The sequence below is a fragment of the Sebastes umbrosus genome, chromosome 6 (assembly GCF_015220745.1).
Source record: "Sebastes umbrosus isolate fSebUmb1 chromosome 6, fSebUmb1.pri, whole genome shotgun sequence".
Taxonomy (NCBI): Eukaryota; Metazoa; Chordata; class Actinopteri; order Perciformes; family Sebastidae; genus Sebastes; species Sebastes umbrosus.
Genome location: NC_051274.1, coordinates 9,925,657 through 9,947,671, shown reverse-complemented (window position 1 = coordinate 9,947,671; position 22,015 = coordinate 9,925,657). Strand labels below are relative to the sequence as shown.

At 40.9% G+C, this 22,015-nt stretch overlaps 1 protein-coding gene across 1 annotated transcript in view; it reads right to left on the bottom strand.

The window, feature by feature from the left end:
• ntsr1 (neurotensin receptor 1 (high affinity)) overlaps positions 1–21,615 on the bottom strand; it is a 42,447-nt gene extending 20,832 nt beyond the window's left edge. Inside the window, exon 1 of the mRNA XM_037771541.1 lies at positions 20,480–21,615. Within this exon, the coding sequence (XP_037627469.1) occupies positions 20,480–21,124 (645 nt within the window). The 5' untranslated portion in view covers positions 21,125–21,615. The remainder of the gene's footprint in view (positions 1–20,479) is intronic.
• Positions 21,616–22,015: the final 400 nt, after the last annotated feature.

Genomic DNA, 22,015 nt, shown 5'->3' with positions numbered 1-22,015 from the left:
AATACGTATACATTTCTTTGTGAGCTCTTCGTGACACCAATGAAATAAACATCAGACAAACATCATCAGAAGCGCAAACTTCTGTCAGTCACTGGGATTTGATTGTCCTCCTCATGCAGGAGGACAACTAACTACGAAAACTATCACTTAGGGCGTTTTCACACCTGTAGTTCGTTTGCTCTGATCCGAATCAGCGGCTTGAGCTTGGCCCTGGTCATCTCTTTTTTTACCTCGTAGTAATTTTTCACTCAAGGCAAACGATACAGTTTGAAAATGAGGCGCGGCTGTGACTGGGAAACAATGTATTGATGCACTGGAGTCGCCGAAGGCTAATCCAAGACGGTTCAGGGGGAGGCGTGCATTAACCCTCCTAAACTGTGACATTCTCATTGGCGGAAAATATTTTCGAAGATCCATCAGGTATGCCCGTGGTCTTCAACACAGCCTGACGTTACACCTGTTTAGTACTGTTTTGTCTGGTGTCTGGTGTTGACATGCACAGCGCAGCTTGCTACCGGAGCTGGTTTAATCCAAAGAGTCGCAATGCTTTCTCCAGTTGGGCCGGATCGAGGTCGGATCATGTTCTCACCACGGTTCACTTGTTTTGGTGCGCACCCGAGTGGGATAAACCCAACAGCGATAGCCTTACGGCGGAGCCTATACAAAATAAAAAACTTACATAGAAGTGAAAATTAGAGGTGCAGCAGCAAAACATTGAGTTGGCCACTTTTGTGCTTTTCAAAACCTTTTTGCAACCACTGTGATGCAGTCCTCCTTTGATTAAGTTAATTTAGCAGATATATAAATATATCAGTAGTTTCTTTTCTTTATTTTCCCTGACAAAGGAATGATAAAAGACATATTGACTTCTCAGTCACTTTTAAGCAGTTCAAAAGTTCCATCTAGAAACACTGGAAAACACTCAATGAAATCACATTTTATGAGTGCCAGCTTTGATCAAATTCGGAATGGAAAGTTTTGCACAAACCACTTTTGTCTCACTCTGCTGCCTTGCTGCTGGTAGAACATAAAAGAGGGAGAATGAAGTGAGCAGCGTAGATTAATGAGAGAGAATAATGGAGCGTGGGCCGGCAGGAAAAAAAGAAGAGAGAGGAGGTGCTGGTAGACATCCGTTATGACAGCTGACTTCTGCTTCTGTGTAACTGTGTGGAGCCGGTATGAGATGCTGTTGAGGAGAGAACACATGAATGGATGTGTGAGGTGTTAATTTGTGTAGATAGTTGCTTAATTAATGTAACTAACAGCTTTTACATCAGTTCTTACCTACAGCATTCCCGCTCCACCTCCTACACACTAACACAGATGCAGTGTTGTTTTTTCCAAGGGATAATCATGGATGAAAAATGTTAATGGCTTTAACGAACAGGTTGGCTGAATTCTGAGGGTTCCCTGCCTCCTTGTTGACTGATTAAAGTTGAAAAGGAGAGCAGAAGAAAAAGCAGCAAGGCATACTCTGCTACAGAGTGAGATGAAACCTCGGCTTGGGTGAAAAGAAAAAAATACAAAGAAGCTGCCAAAAAACTGTCAGAGCTAATGTGAATAAATGGGACTGAAGTGTAAGGGAATTGAGATATTAGAATGATTGGAGGGGAGTAACACAGTGAAACGTATAACTCTGGCAGTTCAAAGTGTCGACATTTTGATGCAATAAAGAAGGTGTAAGGTTACAAATCTTAAAATGAATACGTTACAAAGTCTGCAGGACTTTGATGTCCCCTTAGCTAACTGTTGCCAGAGCTTCAGCTGTGTACAATAAATAACTCTTAACAAATGTTGAGAACCCATTTTTCTAATTCCCCTCCTTATCACCAGAGATTTACGACCAACGGTTGTATCCCTTGTCTCTTCTGTGGGATGTGACTGAAAGTGGCTGGCAGCTTCCGCTCTGATAACAAAGCCAATATATTTTAAATTAAAGGACCAGTGTGTAGGAATTAGGGTTTGGCTTTCACAAGCCACAGTCCAAATCAGAGTGAAATTGATACTTTTAGTTCATTTTCTATTTAGTCTGGTTTGGTTTCACAGTGCACAAATTTAAGCGGACCGAATAACAAATTAATTTGCTGAGGGGCGTGTACGAACGAGCAAATTTGTCTTTTTCGTCTCGAGAGCTGCCGCGTCTATGCAGGGCGTACTGCCGTCGACCCGGTGAGTCTAGATGAACACCTCTAAACACCTGCGTACCTGCGTCTCTATGTAAACACATAGAAAACGGCCTTTGGTGTTCCTTCCCATTATCCAATATAATCTGTCAGATAACATATATAATAATTTAAGTTAGTATATATAAGTTATGTTTGTGTAAAATTTGATTTATAGCAATAGCTACATAAAAGTAGGTCTAATGTATGTAATGAAAGGCATACAAAACTACCTTTAGGTAGATACAGTATATATACAGTATATATATATATATATATATATATATATATCCCAGACACATGCGATGATGATCATGTCATGCAACTGCTGAATTAGGGCACTGGCAACTTTTTTGGTCTAATTCAGAAGACACTGGTGACAACATAAGCATAATGTGTATTCTAATGTATTATCTTCACAGCAGAAGCTATAATACCCTCTGCTCAAATTTGAATGTGTGGGAGTAAACCCGGAGAGTCTGCAACTGGAAACGTGATATGATTGCTGAACGGGGGAGTGAGGGAGCTGCAGCTCACGACAAACAAGAGCTCTAATGCTTTTCTAACTCACATGTTGAGCAGCTTACATTGTCTGCCTTCTGGCTGGAATATCCATTAAAGCAGGTAAGTGGCAATAAAAAAAAAAAAAAAAAAACACCCTCGTAAGCAACAGCAACGTGTGCCACAAATTGAAAGACTGGAAGCAATACAATATCTTGTTTTGTTTCCATACGACCCTGAACTCTACACCAGCGTGCACATATACAAACAGACGTACATGCACACTGCTGATTCAGTTTGAGTAACGAATGACGCACACACTGGGGCAAAGCATGCAAGCTCTTATGATGAGATGTCACTTAATTATGCAGCACTAGACCAAACAACTACTGGAGATGAGGGCAAACAACCTCTACGTGTTTGTAACCAATTTCCTTACTCAGCCTTCATGCTCTGCTGATTTTTCGATCACTGTTAAACTTTTTGTTGGGAACAATTTCAGTGGTGTTAGTTTGTAGGAGGAAGACAGATGAGCCTGTTTGCTTGTTTGTGTTTCCTCGTGTATGCCTCGTTTTCGTTGTTAAGTCTGACTGACACCTCGCTCAATTATAAGCTGTAATATATGCACATATGTAACATATTTATGACAAAAGGGACAAGCACAGACATGACTGCACCATACACCCATACACTGACTGAACAGTACCAGGCCAAAGCTCCACCTGCCCTTCGTACGCCGTGTTTTGATCACTGTGCTTCACACCTCTGGACGTTTTCCCCGCACAGATCAGATTTCACCTTTTATCAGTTTGACAACTCTCACAGAGACGGTGGTTTGGTCGGTGTTATCAGACTTGCTTTCATGCTATGTGAGCTGTCCGTATGGATAAAGCTGTGTTATTATATATCTATCAGCAAGAGTTTATCTTGAATGGTCTGTGAATACTTTTTGAGGTAGAGGCCAGGACTAGAGCTGTGTGTGTGGAAGCTACTGAACTCATATACCCAACAATGATAGATGTCTTGTCTGTTAAATGTAAATATAACAGTGATTTCAGTAAAAGTACAAATAAAAGTGAAATGACTACAGTGGATATACACTGTATGTAAATACAGCCATAACACCAATGTAAAATAAGGTACATCTGGCAGTCACAGCATGATTGGTGCTTGACAAATATTTACATTAACAACAGGTATGTCTCAGATCAAGAGCAAAGAAAAATTAAAAAAAGTCCACAATTATTCATATACATATTCTTTGAATAATTACAGTAAAAGAAACCAATACATGAGTAGACCGATCTTGTTGGCCAAGTTGATGTAGTGATGTATATGTAGCAAGGAATGCAGGACTAGTTACTAATCTTTCTTTTTATAAAAAGAAAATGTATTTAATCTTTTTTTCTGCAAAACGCAGCAAGACTAAAGCCTGGTCACATCCCCATTTAAAATGGAAAGATCAATTCCAATGGAGCCGGCACGATTAGTGGATTTGAATTCACGCTTATTGCCCAAAAGGCAAGCCCTCTTGACAGTGCTGATCTTTGAGGGAACTATACTGCACCATAACCTGTTACCTCCTCTGTCGGAGTATAAACGGTTCCACTTAAGAGAAATGTTTTGCAGATGGTTGTGAGACAGGAGTTGACCGTATAAATACATCTTTTGAATAAACTGTGTGAACATATTGTCCCATTAGTGACCGAGATAAGCTAATGAGTTTGCTAAGTGACCATTAGCTCTGAAAACAAAAATGTCCCTCATCAATTACTTTTTATTTAATGCAGTGGTGTACAATGGTGAACAAAATACCAAGGGGAAATGAGCCGAACCGTATGGTCTGCAATTTGCAATCACTACATCACCGCCTGCAAGGCTGCATATTCAAGAAAATACAGGTTATCCCATAAAGCTTACAGCTAACTGTATATACAGGCTTCCCTTAGACTTCTGTGGAAGTCAACGGTTCCTGGGACAAGTTATGGGTGCCCCGTGGTTTGGCCCTCCAGGAAGTCGAGACACGCATATGTATTAATAGGGCAGTCTAGCAGCAATCTAACAGCACCATGAATTTGTATAATCACAATAAGAAAAAATAAAAATAAAAAAAACGACATTCGATACAGCCCTAGTGCGCATGTAGGCAGGAGTTAGTTACTATGGTTACGGGTATTGACGTCACCTATAGAAAATTTCTATGGCGTCGCCACTAGGTCCTTTTGCCAAGGCTTAAACCCGAAGTTTTCAAAAATCCAGTTGTTGTAAGTTAATGCAGAACTGTACTGAGATTCTATTGGGAAGCAATTAGAGAGAAAAGCACTTCCAGAAACATGTTGGCAGTGGTGATGGAGCAGATGACAGTATCGTATCGTTGTACTCCCGAAACAGCGTGCCAGTTTTATAATTATATTCAAGTGTGTGCGTGAGTCAATGCCTCATTGTGTTCCTTACTTTAATTTGTTGGCAGAGCAGTGCCGTTCAACCTTGTTTATACAACTGAGACATACGGTAACCAGCATCCCCAATTAACTGGACTATAGTCTGAAATGTGTCCTTGAAGGCGTCCTAAGTTAGAAACACGCGCACTCCCACAAGCATCATGTTGCAGTTTACATCAATGTCTGTCCAAAATGCCATCACTTCATCATTTAACCCCGTTAGACATTTGTGTGCAATTGTCATAATTAGCATATAGGGGTGTAACGATACGTTTTTACAACGATACGATACGATACGATTTCTTGTAACGGAATCAGGGATAAATTAATTATGGATAAATACAAGTAAACAACGATTAATGTCAAATACATACAGCTTTTATTAGAAAATAATAAAAAGTGCAACTGCAGGACCTGCTGATTCAGTTCTCAAGATTCAAGGCAATGCAATATTTAACAAAAAATAAAATAAACCAACTTCTATTCAAGTTAAAGCTGCTTCTGTCCTAATTTTCAGTATAAACAGTAGAGCACTAATACAGACATCAATCGCTTATAGTGATCAAACAGCTTGCGACACTAATCATTCCTAAAAAAACACTGTTTAAATAATTTGCTGATAGTAATCAAGTAGTCCACCTACAGTGTTCATTTGGGGTCTTTTCATAAATGAAAACATACAGAAAAACATTTGAAAGCTATGTTAGACTACGTTAGTTGAATTTCTGTTTTGTTTTTTACTTTACTTTCGTGATATTTTTGCCTGGCGGACCGTCTACTTTAAGGGCTGGATACGTGAGGCTGATGCTGCGTGCACATAGATATCATGACGGGGAAAGGTAAACCGACAGCGCATGGGGAAAGCGCCCGTGGTTGAAGCCGCCCCCGTCTCATGCAAACCAGTTCCCATCTCCCTCCACGCAGCTACCTCTCATGTGATAGAGCGAGGAATCCAGTGCACCGTTCGTCTGCATGCACGCCATGGATGCGTGCTCGCGCTGCAGAGGGCGGAGCTGGCAAGCTGGCGCATGTCTGGAGAGTGAGCTGGAGTTAAGTTTAACATTTCTTTACTAATAAAAGTGCTAAAAAACACTTTCATATAACGTTTGTCGTCCTTAAATACAAGTTAATATAGATACAATCGATTTTAAACCTGCATTCTTTCTAATAGCCAGCAGGGAGTGACTCCTCTGGTTGTATAGAAGTCTATGAGAAAATGAGCCTACTTCTCACTTGATTTATTACCTCAGTAAACATTGTAAACATGAGTTTATGGTCTTAATCGCTAGTTTCAAGTCTTCTCCAATACACCATGATGTTCATTTAGTAACTGTCACTTCTGGTTGCAAAAAAACAAGATGGCTTTAAAATGGTAGTCCTAAAACCGATGGGTGACGTCACAGTGACTACATCCACTTCTTTTATACAGTCTATGGCCAGATGTAATGAAGTTCCCTCCAGGCGTTCTTGAGATATCGCTTTCACGAGAATGGGAGGGACGTAAGGTCCCAGTGACCTTGACCTTTGACCAGCAAATTAAAATAAGTCCATCCTTGAATCCAAGTGGAAGTCTGAGACAAATTTGAAGAAATTCTCTCAAGACGTTCCTGAGATATCGTGTTCATGAGAATGGACCGGACGGATGGATGGACAACCTGAAGACATACATTTCACTTTCTGCCATAGAAAAGTAACATGGCAGAAAATTCCATATTTTGAATGAAGTATAATTCAGTTTTCTAACTCTTAAGTCATATTCAATTAAAGTATCTAGTGAAGGACTGATGTCTACCAGAACCCCATACTGTATGTCATTTTGTCTGTAACCACACATTTTGTCATTCTGTCACATGGTTTCTGGACTCAATGTCATTGCACAGTAATACAATTTCAGAGATGCCGGTCATTTAGCCAGAAGGACATGCTGTATATTCCTCAGAAATGTTTTATTTCCTTGCTTTCATGTTACATCATACCTGATCACTTCTATACAATATCTAGCATTCACTTTCTCTCTGTCTTCCTTGTAAACATTCGGTTGCTTGAATGGCCATGGCGAGGCAATGACAACGCTGTACTCCTCGCCTTTCTATCAAATAGGAACAGAGGAAGGAGAACACAAAGCCAATTTACCCCCGAAATGGCTGAGGAACAACATTAAATTAACTACATTACCACTGACATGTTCACTCTCACTCACTCCTTTCCAAAGTCCACTGTGTTCACACTGATTCTAGCCCGGTTGAGTTGAAGTAACAGCAAGATTTCTCTCTCAGTGAAAATATGTACATCAGCAATTGGGTTGGATACAGAACGGAACATTTTTATTACCCCTTGCGTTGACGTTTGTCGAAGATTCATTAACCTTAAATAACTTCCGTTTAGTGAGCGCGTGCATAGAGAGCCTATATATCGTTTCCTCCGGCACACAGCTCTCGTAATTACCATGGTTTGTTCATATCTAAATAAACATCTATCCCACTTTCAGCAGGGGATAATCCAAATATTTGCATCATGGTGACATTGTTTAGACAAAGGTCTCTGCACAGGCTACATGCCACACACACAGAAACAATCACATCTGGCTCTTCTCTTGGTCATCTCTAACATCCACAGAACAGAGAACCCCAACATGCTTTTACCTGCGATGTGCAGATCTTTCATTCATCAAAACACTTACAATACAAATTGTGAACTATTTAAAATGTAATAAACGATAATCTTGTGCAAATCTGCTCTCTCCCCCTCACATATTTTCTACCAGATAACTCACACATACTGTGGTATTAAAGCTGTAATCCTTAAGATTTCAGTAGCAGTTGATTTGGAGACACCTGTGGTTCCACTGGTGCAAACGTTAAGAGTGTCTTATAATAATAATAAAAGTGCCAGAGTTCCATTTCAAATGATATATTTCTCACTGGAGGCAGGAAACATGCTTTGAGCAGCTACTCCATCAGAAATTCAATCTCCTTCTTGTGAATCCAGAGTTTGTGAATTGAGTAGTAAGGTGCAGAAAGCGCTACAGGGAGACTTTTGAACAGGTAGTATTATACTTTAAGTAATTATAAGTTGATAGTGTTGTGGTTTTGGTGTTTTGACTCTGGAGAGGAGTTTTTTCTTTTTTTCTTGCCAGGTTGTGCATGTGTTGGTAATTTTGTGGTACATAACAGGTAAGTACAGGATGTCCATCGCACGTTCAACTTTGTAGAATGGCTTCCCTTTGTAGTGCGGTAGCGAACGTGGTTAAAGTGGTAGTCTTCAGGGCACATCTGTGGCTATATAGGGGTTGCCGGTATGCCGGTTGCCTCGCCGTCCAATCGGGCTGTTAGTACGGAAATACCCACCGCAAATAAATTCTGTTAGAGCAATCCTGATACCTTCTTTGTAGCTGACAGCTGAAATTGGCCTGATTCAGAGTAGGAATGGGCCATGTGGCCAAAATCTTCTATCACGATATAGCACATTTTTTTCCTGGTAAAATATAAAGTCCATATGAAATAACCACATGGTAATGCTTATTTTTGTTTAATTGTCCTGTGTGAATTAAATACTTGACAAATGAAAAGTACTGAATATTTTCTTTTTCATTAAGAAAAGAAGAAAATAAATGGTTTCAAATGAATTTAGAGAAAGAATGAATCAAAAATAAATAAATACAGGCCAGCTAATAAATGCATTTTACAGGCCAGGTGGCAGACATTAATGCCCATAAAAAATTATACATACACATATTGGTTGAACTCAACTGCAAGTAAAGTGTATTGATTATTATATCATTGGTTATAATAAGCGAGGTTAACTGTACAGAGCGGTTTGTACTGATTCTGCTTTCCTTAACAAACAAATACATAGTATCCCAAATAGATAATAGAAAGAAAACGGTTGATGCTAGTCTATCATACATAGAGTGTGATATGTTGTAAAGCTATTGTTGTCATAGAAACAAAACCTACGCAGGCACAGCGCGTCATCGAGAGCCTGTCAGAGAAAAAACAGGATACTAACAGGCATTTAAAGATACTCAATATTAAATGAATACAGTTACTGTATTAAGGTCACCTCTTTGTCGATTACAGCCGGGTGGGATGTCTTTAAGAACAGGTGTCATAAAGTGCCTTCATTACGGAACAACAGAGCTAAAAAAAAAAGTAAAAAAAGTCATCAAATATCTAATACATGCAGGGGTTTCAAGGCAGCACATCACTTGAGTGAATGCACTGATAGAGAATTTCTCTGTGAGGTCGAAGCTCCATTTGTCACTTTGAGTTCAGCTACTCCGGCAGCTGTGAAGATGTGTGCATAACAGAGGATTTGTTCTGGTCCAACGAGGTCTGGACTGATTTCTTTTGAAGAGGAAAACAAAACAGAAGGTGACTGGTTGTACTGGAGCCAGGAAGGCTGTTTAAAAGAATGGTACTGACAGTCACTTCATACGTTTACCTATAAGACAACACTGAGTTTAAGCAAGAGTCCAGGAGTTTTTGTATTAAGTTTATGCGATGTTTATTGACTGACTAGGCAGTTTGTGATCAAGAAGCATTATCTGCTATGGACCGATGAATAGTCAGGGGTTAAAATACTGCACAAGGCCACCCACCTCAGAGATTATCAACCACCGTTTCCTTGAGGTTCAGTCTAGCGCTTCTACTTGTTGTCACAAGGCAGGTGCTCAATGTAACACTTCAAAAAATGCCTGTAATAAATCAATACCATGGTCATTTGATGAGTATACTGGAGCTGTGTAACCACTATAAGCAACATCTGCTGCCTTTGGCCCTCATACTGCACAGTATGCAATGTCTGCCTCCAGATTGAATTTTGTGGGGAAATGTGCTGTATTACGTCATGACAAAAAGAGGGATTGGTTTTGGCACAAATCAGGAAGATTGTGCTACTCTTCCAGCTCAATTTGAGCTGAAGTTCTCCAAATTTCCAGAAACAGCAGGTGGTGAAATGTCACAGTTTGATGGAAAAAATCACCTCCAACATGTTCTCCTCAGCAAACGCAATTATGGATGGAGGGGGGAAGTGCTTCATTTATTTGGACAAGTGGTATTTACAATTCTGCCTCTGTGAGTCATGGACAAAAGCAACAAAACGGCCAGCATGGCCAGCTACATTGTTGGCGAGTTGCTGTTGAAGTGTTGCTCAAGTGCTCGTCGACGTAGTTATGTTGTTTAATAGCACTGGGAACTTGCTAACAGCATTTTTTAGATGGAACAGAACCAAAAACAAAGTGAAACGAAAACTTGTGATGTCATTGGCGTCATTGGAGTGCTGAAAAAAGTTCAGACGAGCTCAACTTTATTTGTAGCGGGTCACGCCTGTCACACAGCGAGTGTAACGGCGCCAGTTTGTAGCTTCATGTCACCGACTTCCATCGAAAAAGACACTCGTAGTGTGAACACAGCTTTAGTCTCTTCAGCTCATGGTACAAAATTCATTTGGGGATTACATTACTAGTCAAGAGCTTAAATATTGAAAAATAATGTTACATATTACACTTAATTAAAAACGACCCTTGGAGTTATGAAAATGTGGGTTAAATGTCAAGTTTGTCCATATAAAATGAAAATAATTTAAGCAAGAAGCCAGATAAAAATGAGGACAAAGGAGGATTATTTTGGGTCGACCATCTTGGGGCTCCATCACTACCTCTGAATGCTAACCTAATAAACAAGAGATGCTCTATTTTCTAGCTGCAGGGCAACTCTCTTCATCCATAGGGCAGATGCATCTGATAGAGAACCAAGAGAGAATATCAGGGCAAAATATGCACAATCCTATATATGCAAGTTGTGTTGGGCCAAGCTGAATTTGATTAAAATCCTTCCAATCCAAGAAATTCAATTACAGTGTACTCAGATAGCAGCCTCATGCTAAAATGGACTACCGGTATATTACATCACGCACATGTAATGAACAGTTTTCAAATGGTCAAACACAAACAACTGTGTCTACCGGGAGGAAGGGAAAGACATTTGCTAAACACAATGAAAGCAAAAACAATCTGAAAACCTTGTTAAAGTTCCTCTGGATGAATCAGTCGGTTTTGCAGTTCTAACTCATCCTGCTGCACAAACAACATGACCCTGTACAACCCAAGCAGAGACTCCTGAACAGCAGGACACCACTCAGTGCAACGACAGCAAACAAGCTCACAGGTACACATGCCAAAGTAAGTGCACACACCGGCACCGGGCTAAACGCACAGCAAGGAAAGTAGGAATGTACCGGAAATGTCTGAGCTTACTGTCACTGAGTTAACTTCACTTCCACTCGCTCCCATCCTGCAGCCTTGAAGAAATTAAAAACAAATCCCCTCTTGCTCATTAAGTCCTTTAGTCTTTCTCTCATTCACTGTCTCTCTTCCTCCATCGCACAATCCTCCTGTGTTTCAGTAAATAGTCTGCATCATCACTTGCACATGTTTATGAGTTTTGTTTTTATCTGTGTAGGAAGAAGGTCAATAGGTTTTGTTTCAAGAATTCTGTAGAAATCGGTGTGAAAACCTTGAAAGAAGAGGTCGCTGCTCCAGTATTAAGATTCATGAAAACAGTAGAATTATCTGAAATTATCTCACCGAACTAGTAGATTATTTCACTTGTCTTGACTTTTCAGAGTCAATAATAGACAACTTGGTAAGAGGGATGTTTTTGGAGTGTTTGCAGTATGTAAAAACATAATCAACTAGAATGGCACTCGGAGAGCGCAGACCTCCGCCAAGCTGCCCGAGTACGATTGACCCCCCTCTCCGTGCAGCTTGCGCCATCATCCACGTGTTTTTTGGTTTATGTTGAGATCAGCTGTAGGCAGCTGAGCATCGTAAAACACTTCATTCAAACTGGACAGAAACAAACTAAAACTCACCTAAACCGTCGTCGTTACTCTTTCCAACAATCACCAAGTGTGCTTTGGTTGAACTCAACTGCAATTTCACAGAGTTTAATGCGAAAAAACGCAGAATCTGCAGGTCCCCCCCCCCCCCCCCCCCCCAACCCCCTGCTCTCTCTCTGCAGGAAGAAGGAAAGAGGCTGGGTGACGTGTCATGAAAACGTCATCAGTTACACTGCGCATGTCTTGAAGTCTGTGGTGTTAATGCACAGGCTGACCGGAGTTATTAAAGAAAATTCCCGAAGCCAGATCATGATCCGGATCGCCACCAAAATCGAATGGATTGTTCATTGTGCCACACCCCGCCCCTCCAAAAAATGTCATTCAAATCCAGTGCAGACTTTTGGAGTAATCATCCAAACGGACAAACCAACAAACAAACAAATAACGGTGAAAACATAACCTCCTTCATAGGCCTTCGGCCTTGATGGAGGTAACAAAGAAACTACAACCTTAAGTTCTCAAATAAAGGTAGTGGAGTAAAAGGTATTACTATACTATTTCCCACTGAAGTGTAATTCATCATTGGCATAAAATGGAAATACTCAATTGAAGTACAGAACCTCAAAATTGTACCTAAGTACAGTGTTTTACCCCAGGGTATTAAAACAATTAATGATTATTCTCTCATCTATAAAATGTCAGTAAATTGTGAAAATATGCCCAAATTCTTGTTTTTTAATTTCATCCAATTAATATTAACTTCATTGTTTACTGTTCACTTTCTTACAGCCGTATCAGAGCTGTATTAAAGTCGAGATGAAATGAAAAAGGCCTTTTTAATGCTTTTAGATCACATTCACGGTCATATCGTGTACCTATTTAACGATATATTCAATTTTACTGGAATTTTCCTGTAAAACTAAATATGACGGGCTTACATAAGCTAGTACCAACTGATTTCCACCAATAATATCATGACATCCATCCATCAACCAATCTGCAACTTTTAGCGATGAAGGAGGTGTGTGTGGAGCCCAAGCCTCCAGGAAGAGCGCCGGTCGTCGATCCCAACTTTCGTAGTGACCAAACGGGGATACTGCAACCTCCATGTCCGTCACGTGATGCATTGGGCCCAAAAATACTTTTTCCCATAGACTTACATTGGGAAAGAGATGTCTGTAACTCAGCGGATCATTTTTTTTTTAGGTGAATCATCTCCCCAATATGAACACCCTAATAGCCCTTATTTAAAAAAATACGTTTTTTAAGTTGTAAAACGCACTAATAGCCAATCCAGAGTTATTTCCCCTCCTCCGTTCATGTGAGTGAGACCCAGACCGAGGCTGGAGCGCAAGCCGTGACGAAGGCGTGACGTTGGGACCCCGTGACCGAGTCATGTGACCGAGCGGACGCTACTTCCAAGATCCTGGTACTGTTCCGGATGGAAGTCGAGCCATTTAGGCTTCATGCGCCACTGAGCAACTTTCATCGGAATGAACGGGGCCCCGCCTCCAACGCTGCATCCACTTCTCTTAATACATCCATGGTGTGAACCACAGTCCTCTGTAGCTCTGTATCACGCTACACACGCCAAGTCCACCCACTTTTTAGCTGTCCAATCAAATACAAAAGATTTGATTAAATTCCCTCTTGTAACTGTACACCTCTGGGAAATACAGTACAGTACACACCGTACAGAAGATAAAGACGCTCTAACGTACGTTTCTCTGGGACTTTAAAGCTAAGGTAGGTAATATATTTTATTAACATTCTGTTGTTATATTTGTTGAACTTCTTGTTACATCCTGACAGCAATCAATAAATCAAGTGCTCTGACAAAAAACAAAAACAAAAAAATCTGGCATCTGTGGTTGTCGCAGGACTGTAAGAAACCCGTCCAATCATTTAATTCGGACCGAAGTTACCTGTCTACCTTTGTGCACTCATTGCACATCACCAGAGTCTTCCACCAGCTGCCAGCTTGACAGCTGTGAGTACTAACAATAGCCATATTGGTTGTTTACATTCATAATGACAATGTTGGGGGAGTGTCTTTGGAGGGAGGCCTGAAGAGACGGACTGTCAGTGTTGATGACTTGGAGACTTTCTCTCTAGATTTAGGGACTTTTGGAGCCAGTGCTGCTATAGCTACTTTCATTGGAAAAGAGTTGGCAACACTGGGCTGGTTTTTAGGTTGGATACTTTTAAAATCTAGTGTACTCTTACTGGTTTCTCCAATGTTATCTATCCAAGCTTTAAGGGTTATAAGTTTAAACTTAAAGGGACTGTTTGTAACTTTCAGAAATGCTTGTTAACAGTGACACCTGTGGCCTTTAGGTCAACGAAAATCAGCGTCGGGCTCGCGCTTGCTCGCTCTACATAGACATGAACGAGCATTGCTCAAAACAGTGAGGCGACACACGTCAACTAAAACCACAATATCACTCTATATTTCAGCTGCTTGGCAGTAATGTTAGCTGACCAGACGAAGTCTCTCCATGAATCAATGCTGATCCTAGTGTTGGCTTTTCCTGCTTCAGCCTCCGGGGCTGAAGCAGGAAAAGAAACGTTATCGTCTCCAACTGCGCCCGCAGGGAGACACTGGGGTTTTGGTCGGAGACGATAACGTTTCTCGTTGCGGAGCCCCGTCACTTCACAAGACACGGACCTCTGTTGGTCTGGAGGAGCTGCAGCAGTTATTTCTGCACAAACGTCCACTGTACATTCACTAGATATTCTCAGAGCTAAACTAACTCTTCTGCAGTGTGTAGTGTGCGCGCATGATGTGAGGTGGAGCGAGAACGCGCGCGGTGTGTGAGTGAAGGCAGGCAGGCAGAGGAGCAGAGAACAGCAGAGACTCCGGCCCTGGAGACTAAAGCTACGGTCTCCCCTGTGTCGTACGACCGCCGCCAACACTTTTTTGCAAGACGGGCTTCACTAGATAGAACCAAGAGGTTTTGGTGCTTCCATGTAATTTGTGTTGGAGTCTTGTCTGAACAGCATAGCCACACGCGAGCGCGCATATGGGAGCGCGCATGGGAAACCGACCCGGTAGATTTATACGTGTAAGAAGTTAAGTAAGTAGTTAGAACAGTCCCTTTAAAGAACTTGTAAATGGTTCAAAAGGCAACATTTTTGAGAGCCTGCCTTGGAATGTTTCAAGAAGTTAAAACAGTTTTCAGATGTTCTGCATTATTTATATTTGCCATTTAGAGTACAGTTTTACTTCCAGCACTGCAGTTGAATGTACTGTAAGCCTGTTGGCTAACTGTAGGGGGAATTGAACTCCTAACCCCAGGCAGTGAATGCTCCTCCTATTAATCTGCACAGGATCAGCCCCCCTTCTGCTACCCACTTGCTCTCTGACCCCCTCATCCTTCCCTTTCACTTCAGTACTCTCTCTCTCACACACACAGACACACACCTTCTCTCCCCTCAGCGTCACTCACTGTTGTCCAAAGTGTTTTGAGACCTTCCATAGCAGCGGGACGCCCTGTGAACCAGCCTACACTGCATCTTTCATATACATATATATATGAACTGCGCAATTTATTCACACACAAACACGCACATTTTTAAAATGTTATGGGAGCAATTTGATCGTTACCCCCTTCTCACTGTGCGTCACATATAATGTCCCCAGACTCTACTGTCCCAACTTATTTATTGTTCTGCTTTTTACATCAAGTGGAAACAATAACACAAAGTCTTGTATAATTTCTATAGGGTAAGACCTCTTGTGTGGGAAAATGTTTCTCGGCTGACAGAGTATTTGCTGGAGCCTGTCTCACGAATGCCAATAGCCTCAAACTAAGCATCAGAAGATAACAATTCTTAGTCTTGGCACTGCTTCACTTAGTCACTGTCGTGCAGGAGTGAAGAATAGATGAGGCAAAAAAAACAAAAAAAACACAGACAAAACACGAGAAATGGGAGTACAAAGTGATGGGAAAATATCAGTGTGGTGTAGAGAGTAAAACCAGGCAGAATAGACACTCCTGCTGAAGACAGACATTAGATACACAGCAGCTGATGTCACATTTCTATTTGCGTTTATCTCAAGCCAGATGTCTGTAAAGCTACACCGGAGTGACGGAGCATCCACTAAACACCTCACCTAATCATTTCCAATTCTCTCACAAACCAAATCACAACACTTGGGCTTCTGAGTCAACGCCAAGTATGTGCATTGTAAACAAAGCCTGGCAGATTGGCATAATCATTTATACGACCCACGACCTGCAGAGCAACCCCATTCATCTTGGGGAGCAGCGGGGACAGATTTGAGAAATAGCCTTTTTCTGTTAGAGGGGGCTGCTGTGCTCAGAATATGGAAGAAGTGTGTGAGCGTGTCTCTCTCTCTTTGTCTCTCACTCACTCACTTTCTGATGACTCACAGGCTCTTTACATTAAGCCACATGCGTACTTAATGTGCACATTGGGCTGCAACTAATGATAATTTTCATTGTTGATGATTGTCTTGATTATTCCGTGTTTGGTCTGTAAAATCTCAGGACACTTAAAGGTCCCATATCGTGCTCATTTTCAGGTTCATACTTGTATTTAGTGTTTCTACTAGAACATGTTTAAATGCTGTATTGTTAAAAAAAAACTTTATTTTCCTCATACTGTCTGCCTGAATACACCTGTATTTACCCCCTGTCTGAAACGCTCCGTTTTAATGCATTTCAACGGAATTGCAACGGAATTGCAACGGAATTGCAACGGAATTGCAACGGAATTGCGTTGCTAGGCAACAGTTTGGGTCTATGTCTACTTCCTGTCAGCTGATGTTATTCACATACACTGCAACCAGGGAATAAACTGTGACATATTTAGAATGTTTATGTTTAAAACCGTGTAATGATAACAAATGGACAGAAATCCTAACGGCTTGTTTCAAATGCACAATTACTGAATATCGGCTGTGTGTATTTCTCCATATATTGAGCGTTTTGATAGTTTAACAGTATTTATTTAGCACTTAAACCTGCTTTATAATATAAAAGACATGCAAATCTCACTTTTTACAATATGGGACCTTTAAAGTAACTGTCCATCACATTTTCCTCGCCCCAGTTTGATCCTCTCATTTATTATCTTTACATTTGAGTCACACGTGACATCTAAATGTCCAAAACATTAATACCTGCTTTGAAAAACACATTTAAAGGAACAGTGTGTTGCATTTAGGGGGATCTATTGGCAGAAATAGAATACATTAAAAGGTATGTTTTCTTTAGTGTATAATCACCTGAAAATAAGAATGGTGGTCTTCTCGTTAGCTTAGAATGAGCCGTTTATATCTACTTAGGGAGCGGGTCCTCATCATGTTTCTACTGTAGCCCAGAACGGACAAACCATCCACTGGCTTTATAGAGGGCAATTCACATTTTCACGTTGGCCACCGTAGTCCTACACGTTCGGCACATAAGTTTTAGTTGGTTTCAATCTGCAACAACATCGTTAGATGGCACCAAATCACTTACAAAACACTTACAGCTGTTCTGAAGGAATTTCCAAAACCCTCAAAGACTCTTCTAACCATGTAGATGAGACAAATATTCACTCTGCTACACACGAAAACGTTTTGTAACCTGTTAAACCCAAGCTGCCTGCAACAAGTTTTTCTAATGACATTACAAGGAAATGACATATGTCCTTTGCCTTTTTGTAATAATTACTTTATTTGTACAGCACTTTTCTTACCATAATTACTGAGTGCTTTTCCAAACACACAAGAAACAGTGATAAAATGATAAAGCAAAAAGTGAAACCAGATGCAATAAAATATTATTGTCCAAGTCATACACATCAGTTAAAAACATTTTGAGGAGGTGTTTTTTTTTTTTGTTGCCAGAAATTGGAAAGTAACATCAATACTAGAATGGCACTCTCCGTTCAGCTTGCGCCATCATCCACGTGTATTTTTTGTTATGTTGAGACCAGCTGTACGTAGCGGAGCATCGTAAAACACTTCATTCAAACTGGACAGAAACAAAATAAAACTCACCTAAGCCGTCGTCGTTACTCTTTCCAACAATCACCAAGTGTGCTTTGGTCGAACTCAATTGTAATTTCACCAAGTTTAATGTGAAAAAACGCCAAATAGGTCCCCCCCACCTCCCTCCACCCCCTGCTCTCTCTCTGTCTCTCTCTCTGCAGGCAGAAGGAAAGAGGCAGGGTGACGCGTCATGAACAGTTACACTGTGCATGTCTTAAAGCCTGTGGTGTTAATGCACAGGCTTAGCGGAGTTACTAAAAAAAATCAAATGGATTGTTCATTGTGCCACACCACACCCCTCCAAAACATTTCATGCAAATCCATCGTGGACTTTTGGAGTAATCATCCAAATGGACAAACGAACAAACAAACCAACGTCGGTGAAAACATAACCTCCTTCCTTGGCCTTCGGCCTTGGCGGAGGTAATAAACCAATCTTTGTTTGTTTTAGGAAACAGTCACAACTTGGGAAACATGTTAAGAAATATTTTTATCGTCCAACAGAGCATTTTTTTGAGGATTCTAGAAGTATCTTTAGAACCGTGGTAAGCGTTGTCAAACGAACAAATGTTTTTATTTTTTATTTTTATGAATACCTGGTATTTATTTTTCAGAAAATCGTCATCATCATGAGAGGCACAAATAAGGGCTCATGTTCAAGGTGACTGTATTCTAATAGTCTTACCGACATGGACTCCAGGATACTCTGCAACTTCTACAGGTGCACCATCGAGAGTATCCTGACCGGCTGCATCAGCGCCCTCAACCGCAGGGATCTACAGAGGGTGGTGAAAACTGCTCAGCACATCACCAGGATGGAGCTGCCATCCATGGAGGACCTCTACACCCAGCGGCGTAGAAAGAAGGCCAACAAGATCAGATCAGAGACCCCAACCACCGCAGCCACAAACCGCTCTGCCTGCTGCCGTGTGGCGGACGGTACCGCAGCATCCGGTCCTGCACAACCAGGCTCAGGGACAGCTTCATCCTGCAGGCTAGAAGACTGCTGAACTCTGGAGCGCCTGAGCTCATCATTTGTCACTGTCACTTTATATACTTTACTTAACTTACTGTCATACAACCTGTTTACATCATCTGATTACACTATATATATATTTATATTTTATCATGCATATACATTTACCGCATTCATGTTTACATTCAGCTTATTCGGTGTCCTACATTTTAACTTGCACTATTTTAAGTATTAGATTGTCATTATTGTTTTTTTTAACTTGTGTGATTTTCTTTTATAAATATTTATTTTGAATTAAATCCTCACATTTGAGAAGCTGATCTTTAGAATTTCTGCTTGAAAAGTGTCTTCAATGATAAAAAAAAATTCTGTAAATCAGCTAGTAATGCATGAATCACCAATCATATCAGTGCTACATGCACAACATATACAAATGCACAGGAAGTGAGCCAACAGGACACCATCCACTTGAGAAAACATCCCACCTGTGGCAGCCTCGATTACCTTTGCTCATCTTTTAGTAGCTGTTTATTCTGCTCAACAAATGTTTTTTTTTTTTTTCAGATATTGAGAACCGAGGATCTGATAATTTCCTGTGTGTTCAGCATTGTGTGATTGATTTTTACAGAAATAAGCATCATGTTCTTGATGTTGGTGAGAGTCTGCCATGTTCATTTCCTGGCAGAAATCAACCTGCAATGAGGTGGAATTATTGATAAACATGTGGCTAAATTATGTTTTTGATATACTAATATAAAGCCTATACAGCTCAACAATAACATTAAACTTTCTTTATGCATATGCTAAACTACAGAATTTTTTTGTGTTTTCCAGTGGAAAATCAACAGGTATCTGTGCGCACAAACCAGGATTTTGGAGACACATTCGGACGTAAAACCGTACAGTTTGTCAAGGCAATGGCACTCATGTACACTGTAAAGGACAGTAAAGAGGGACACAAATACCCCACACCTCACCTCTACCCCACTACCATTATTGACACACAGTACACCTGAACTGAATGGACTGTAATGATGTGCAATATGCTGCCTTCCACTGTGTAATTCTCTGAAATATATGAATTATTTCTTTTTAAAAATATTTTTGAGAGCTACAAGTTCTTCTAACATGGTCATGGAGCATATATACTGTATATTTGTATTCTGGGGGTATCGTTCCTATGCAGAGGGTAGTTTAGTTTATATATTGACTACACTGAGGGCGTTTTATATTTTAATAATTTATTTATTTATTGTGTTGAGTTGAATGTGCTACTTATTTTGTACTGTAATTACCTTGTGCCTTTTCTACCTTTTTCTTGTAAAAAACTATAAACTGCTCAGAATTCCAATGTACTTAGGTGCAAATGGCAAATAAAACTCTTGAATCTTGAATCTTAAAGAAAGTATCAACCACCACCCACGTATTTGAGTTTGGGGACTCCAGAGTGACATTTTATATCCCCCCTTTAATTCATCCCGGTGCGTAAATCGCAACTGTGGATACATCTGTGCGTAAAAGCCAACACACACTAAAGCAGCTATACAACACCCACCTGCAGCACGGTCTTCAGGGTGACAGGAGACACGATGGCGGTGCAGATCTTCTCTCCTTTACGCATCACCTGGCCCATGACGAAGAGCATCGGCATGGCCAGCGCGAAGGACGCGAGCCACATGGCGCTGATGAGCTTCTTGGTGCGGCTGCGACTCATGATGCTCTTGGCTTTGAACGGGTGGCAGATGGCCATGTAGCGCTCCACGCTCAGGCTGGCGATGTTGAGCGCCGTGGCGTACGAGCAGGAGTCCCGCAGGAAGTAGTAACCTCTGCACACCGAGTCTCCGAACACCCACGGGTGGTGGAACCAGATGAAGTTGTAGAGCTCGATGGGCATGGAGAGGACCAGGATGAGCAGGTCGGACACGGCGAGGCTGGCCAGGTGGTAGTGCACAGTGCTCTGCAGGTTCTGCAGGGTCTTCTTGGTCAGCAGGGTGTACAAAGTGATGGAGTTACCCAGGCAGCCCACGCAGAACAGCAAGGCGTACATGACGGTGACGATCACCCTGGAGTAAACATCCGTGTTCACCTCTAAGTCTTCCTCATCCGTCTTGGAAGTGTTGTTTTTTTCAAACAGAAACAGAGAGTTATTCCCAAAGAGTCTCTCCAAGTTGCGCCCTGAGAGCGTCACGTTTAAATCCATTATTATTCCTCTATATGTGGAAACATGGAAATTGAATTGTTTTGAAATGAGCGGACATTTGATGACTTTCACTTGCTTTTACCAACCAGAGTAAAACGGTTCAGTCTCAGAGAGTCGCAGCTTTTATATATTGGGCACGACAAGAGGCGTATCTCGCTATTGGGTCTGCTGCGATGACGCACAGCCATTCAGTGAGTGCATGCAGCCCCTTGCCGTTTTTGTCCGTTCACGATTCACCTTGGCAACCAAAAATAACGCTAAAGGACCAGCTAATCGAAAATCATGGGCATTTAATGTCAAATACACTTTCTGAGAGACATCTTTCATTTGTATGTTTAGCCTTGGCACCCAGAATTTGTCACTGTCACTTTATATACTTTACTTACTGTCATACAACCTGTTTACATCATCTGATTACACTATATATATTTATATTCTATCATGCATATACATTTACTGCATTCATGTTTACATTCAGCTTATTCGGTGTCCTACATTCTAACTTGCACTATTTTAAAGGTCCCATATTATAAAAAAGTGAGATTTTCATGTTTTTTTTTTATTATAAAGCAGGCTAAAGTCCTATATAAATACTGTGAAAGTATCAAAACACTCAATCCACAGGGAAATACGCACAGCCCGTATTCAGAAACTCTGCATTTGAAATAAGCTGTCAGGATTTCTGCCCATTCCTGATGTCACAAATATACAATATTTAAACCCTTTACACAATTTTAAAAGTAAACATTCTAAATGTGTCCCAGTTTATTCCTCGTTACAGTGTATGTGAATGTCATCAGCTGACAGGAAGTACACATGGACCCAAGCTGTTGCCTAGCAACGCAATTCCATTGAAATGCACTAAAACGGAGCGTTTCAGACAGAGGATAA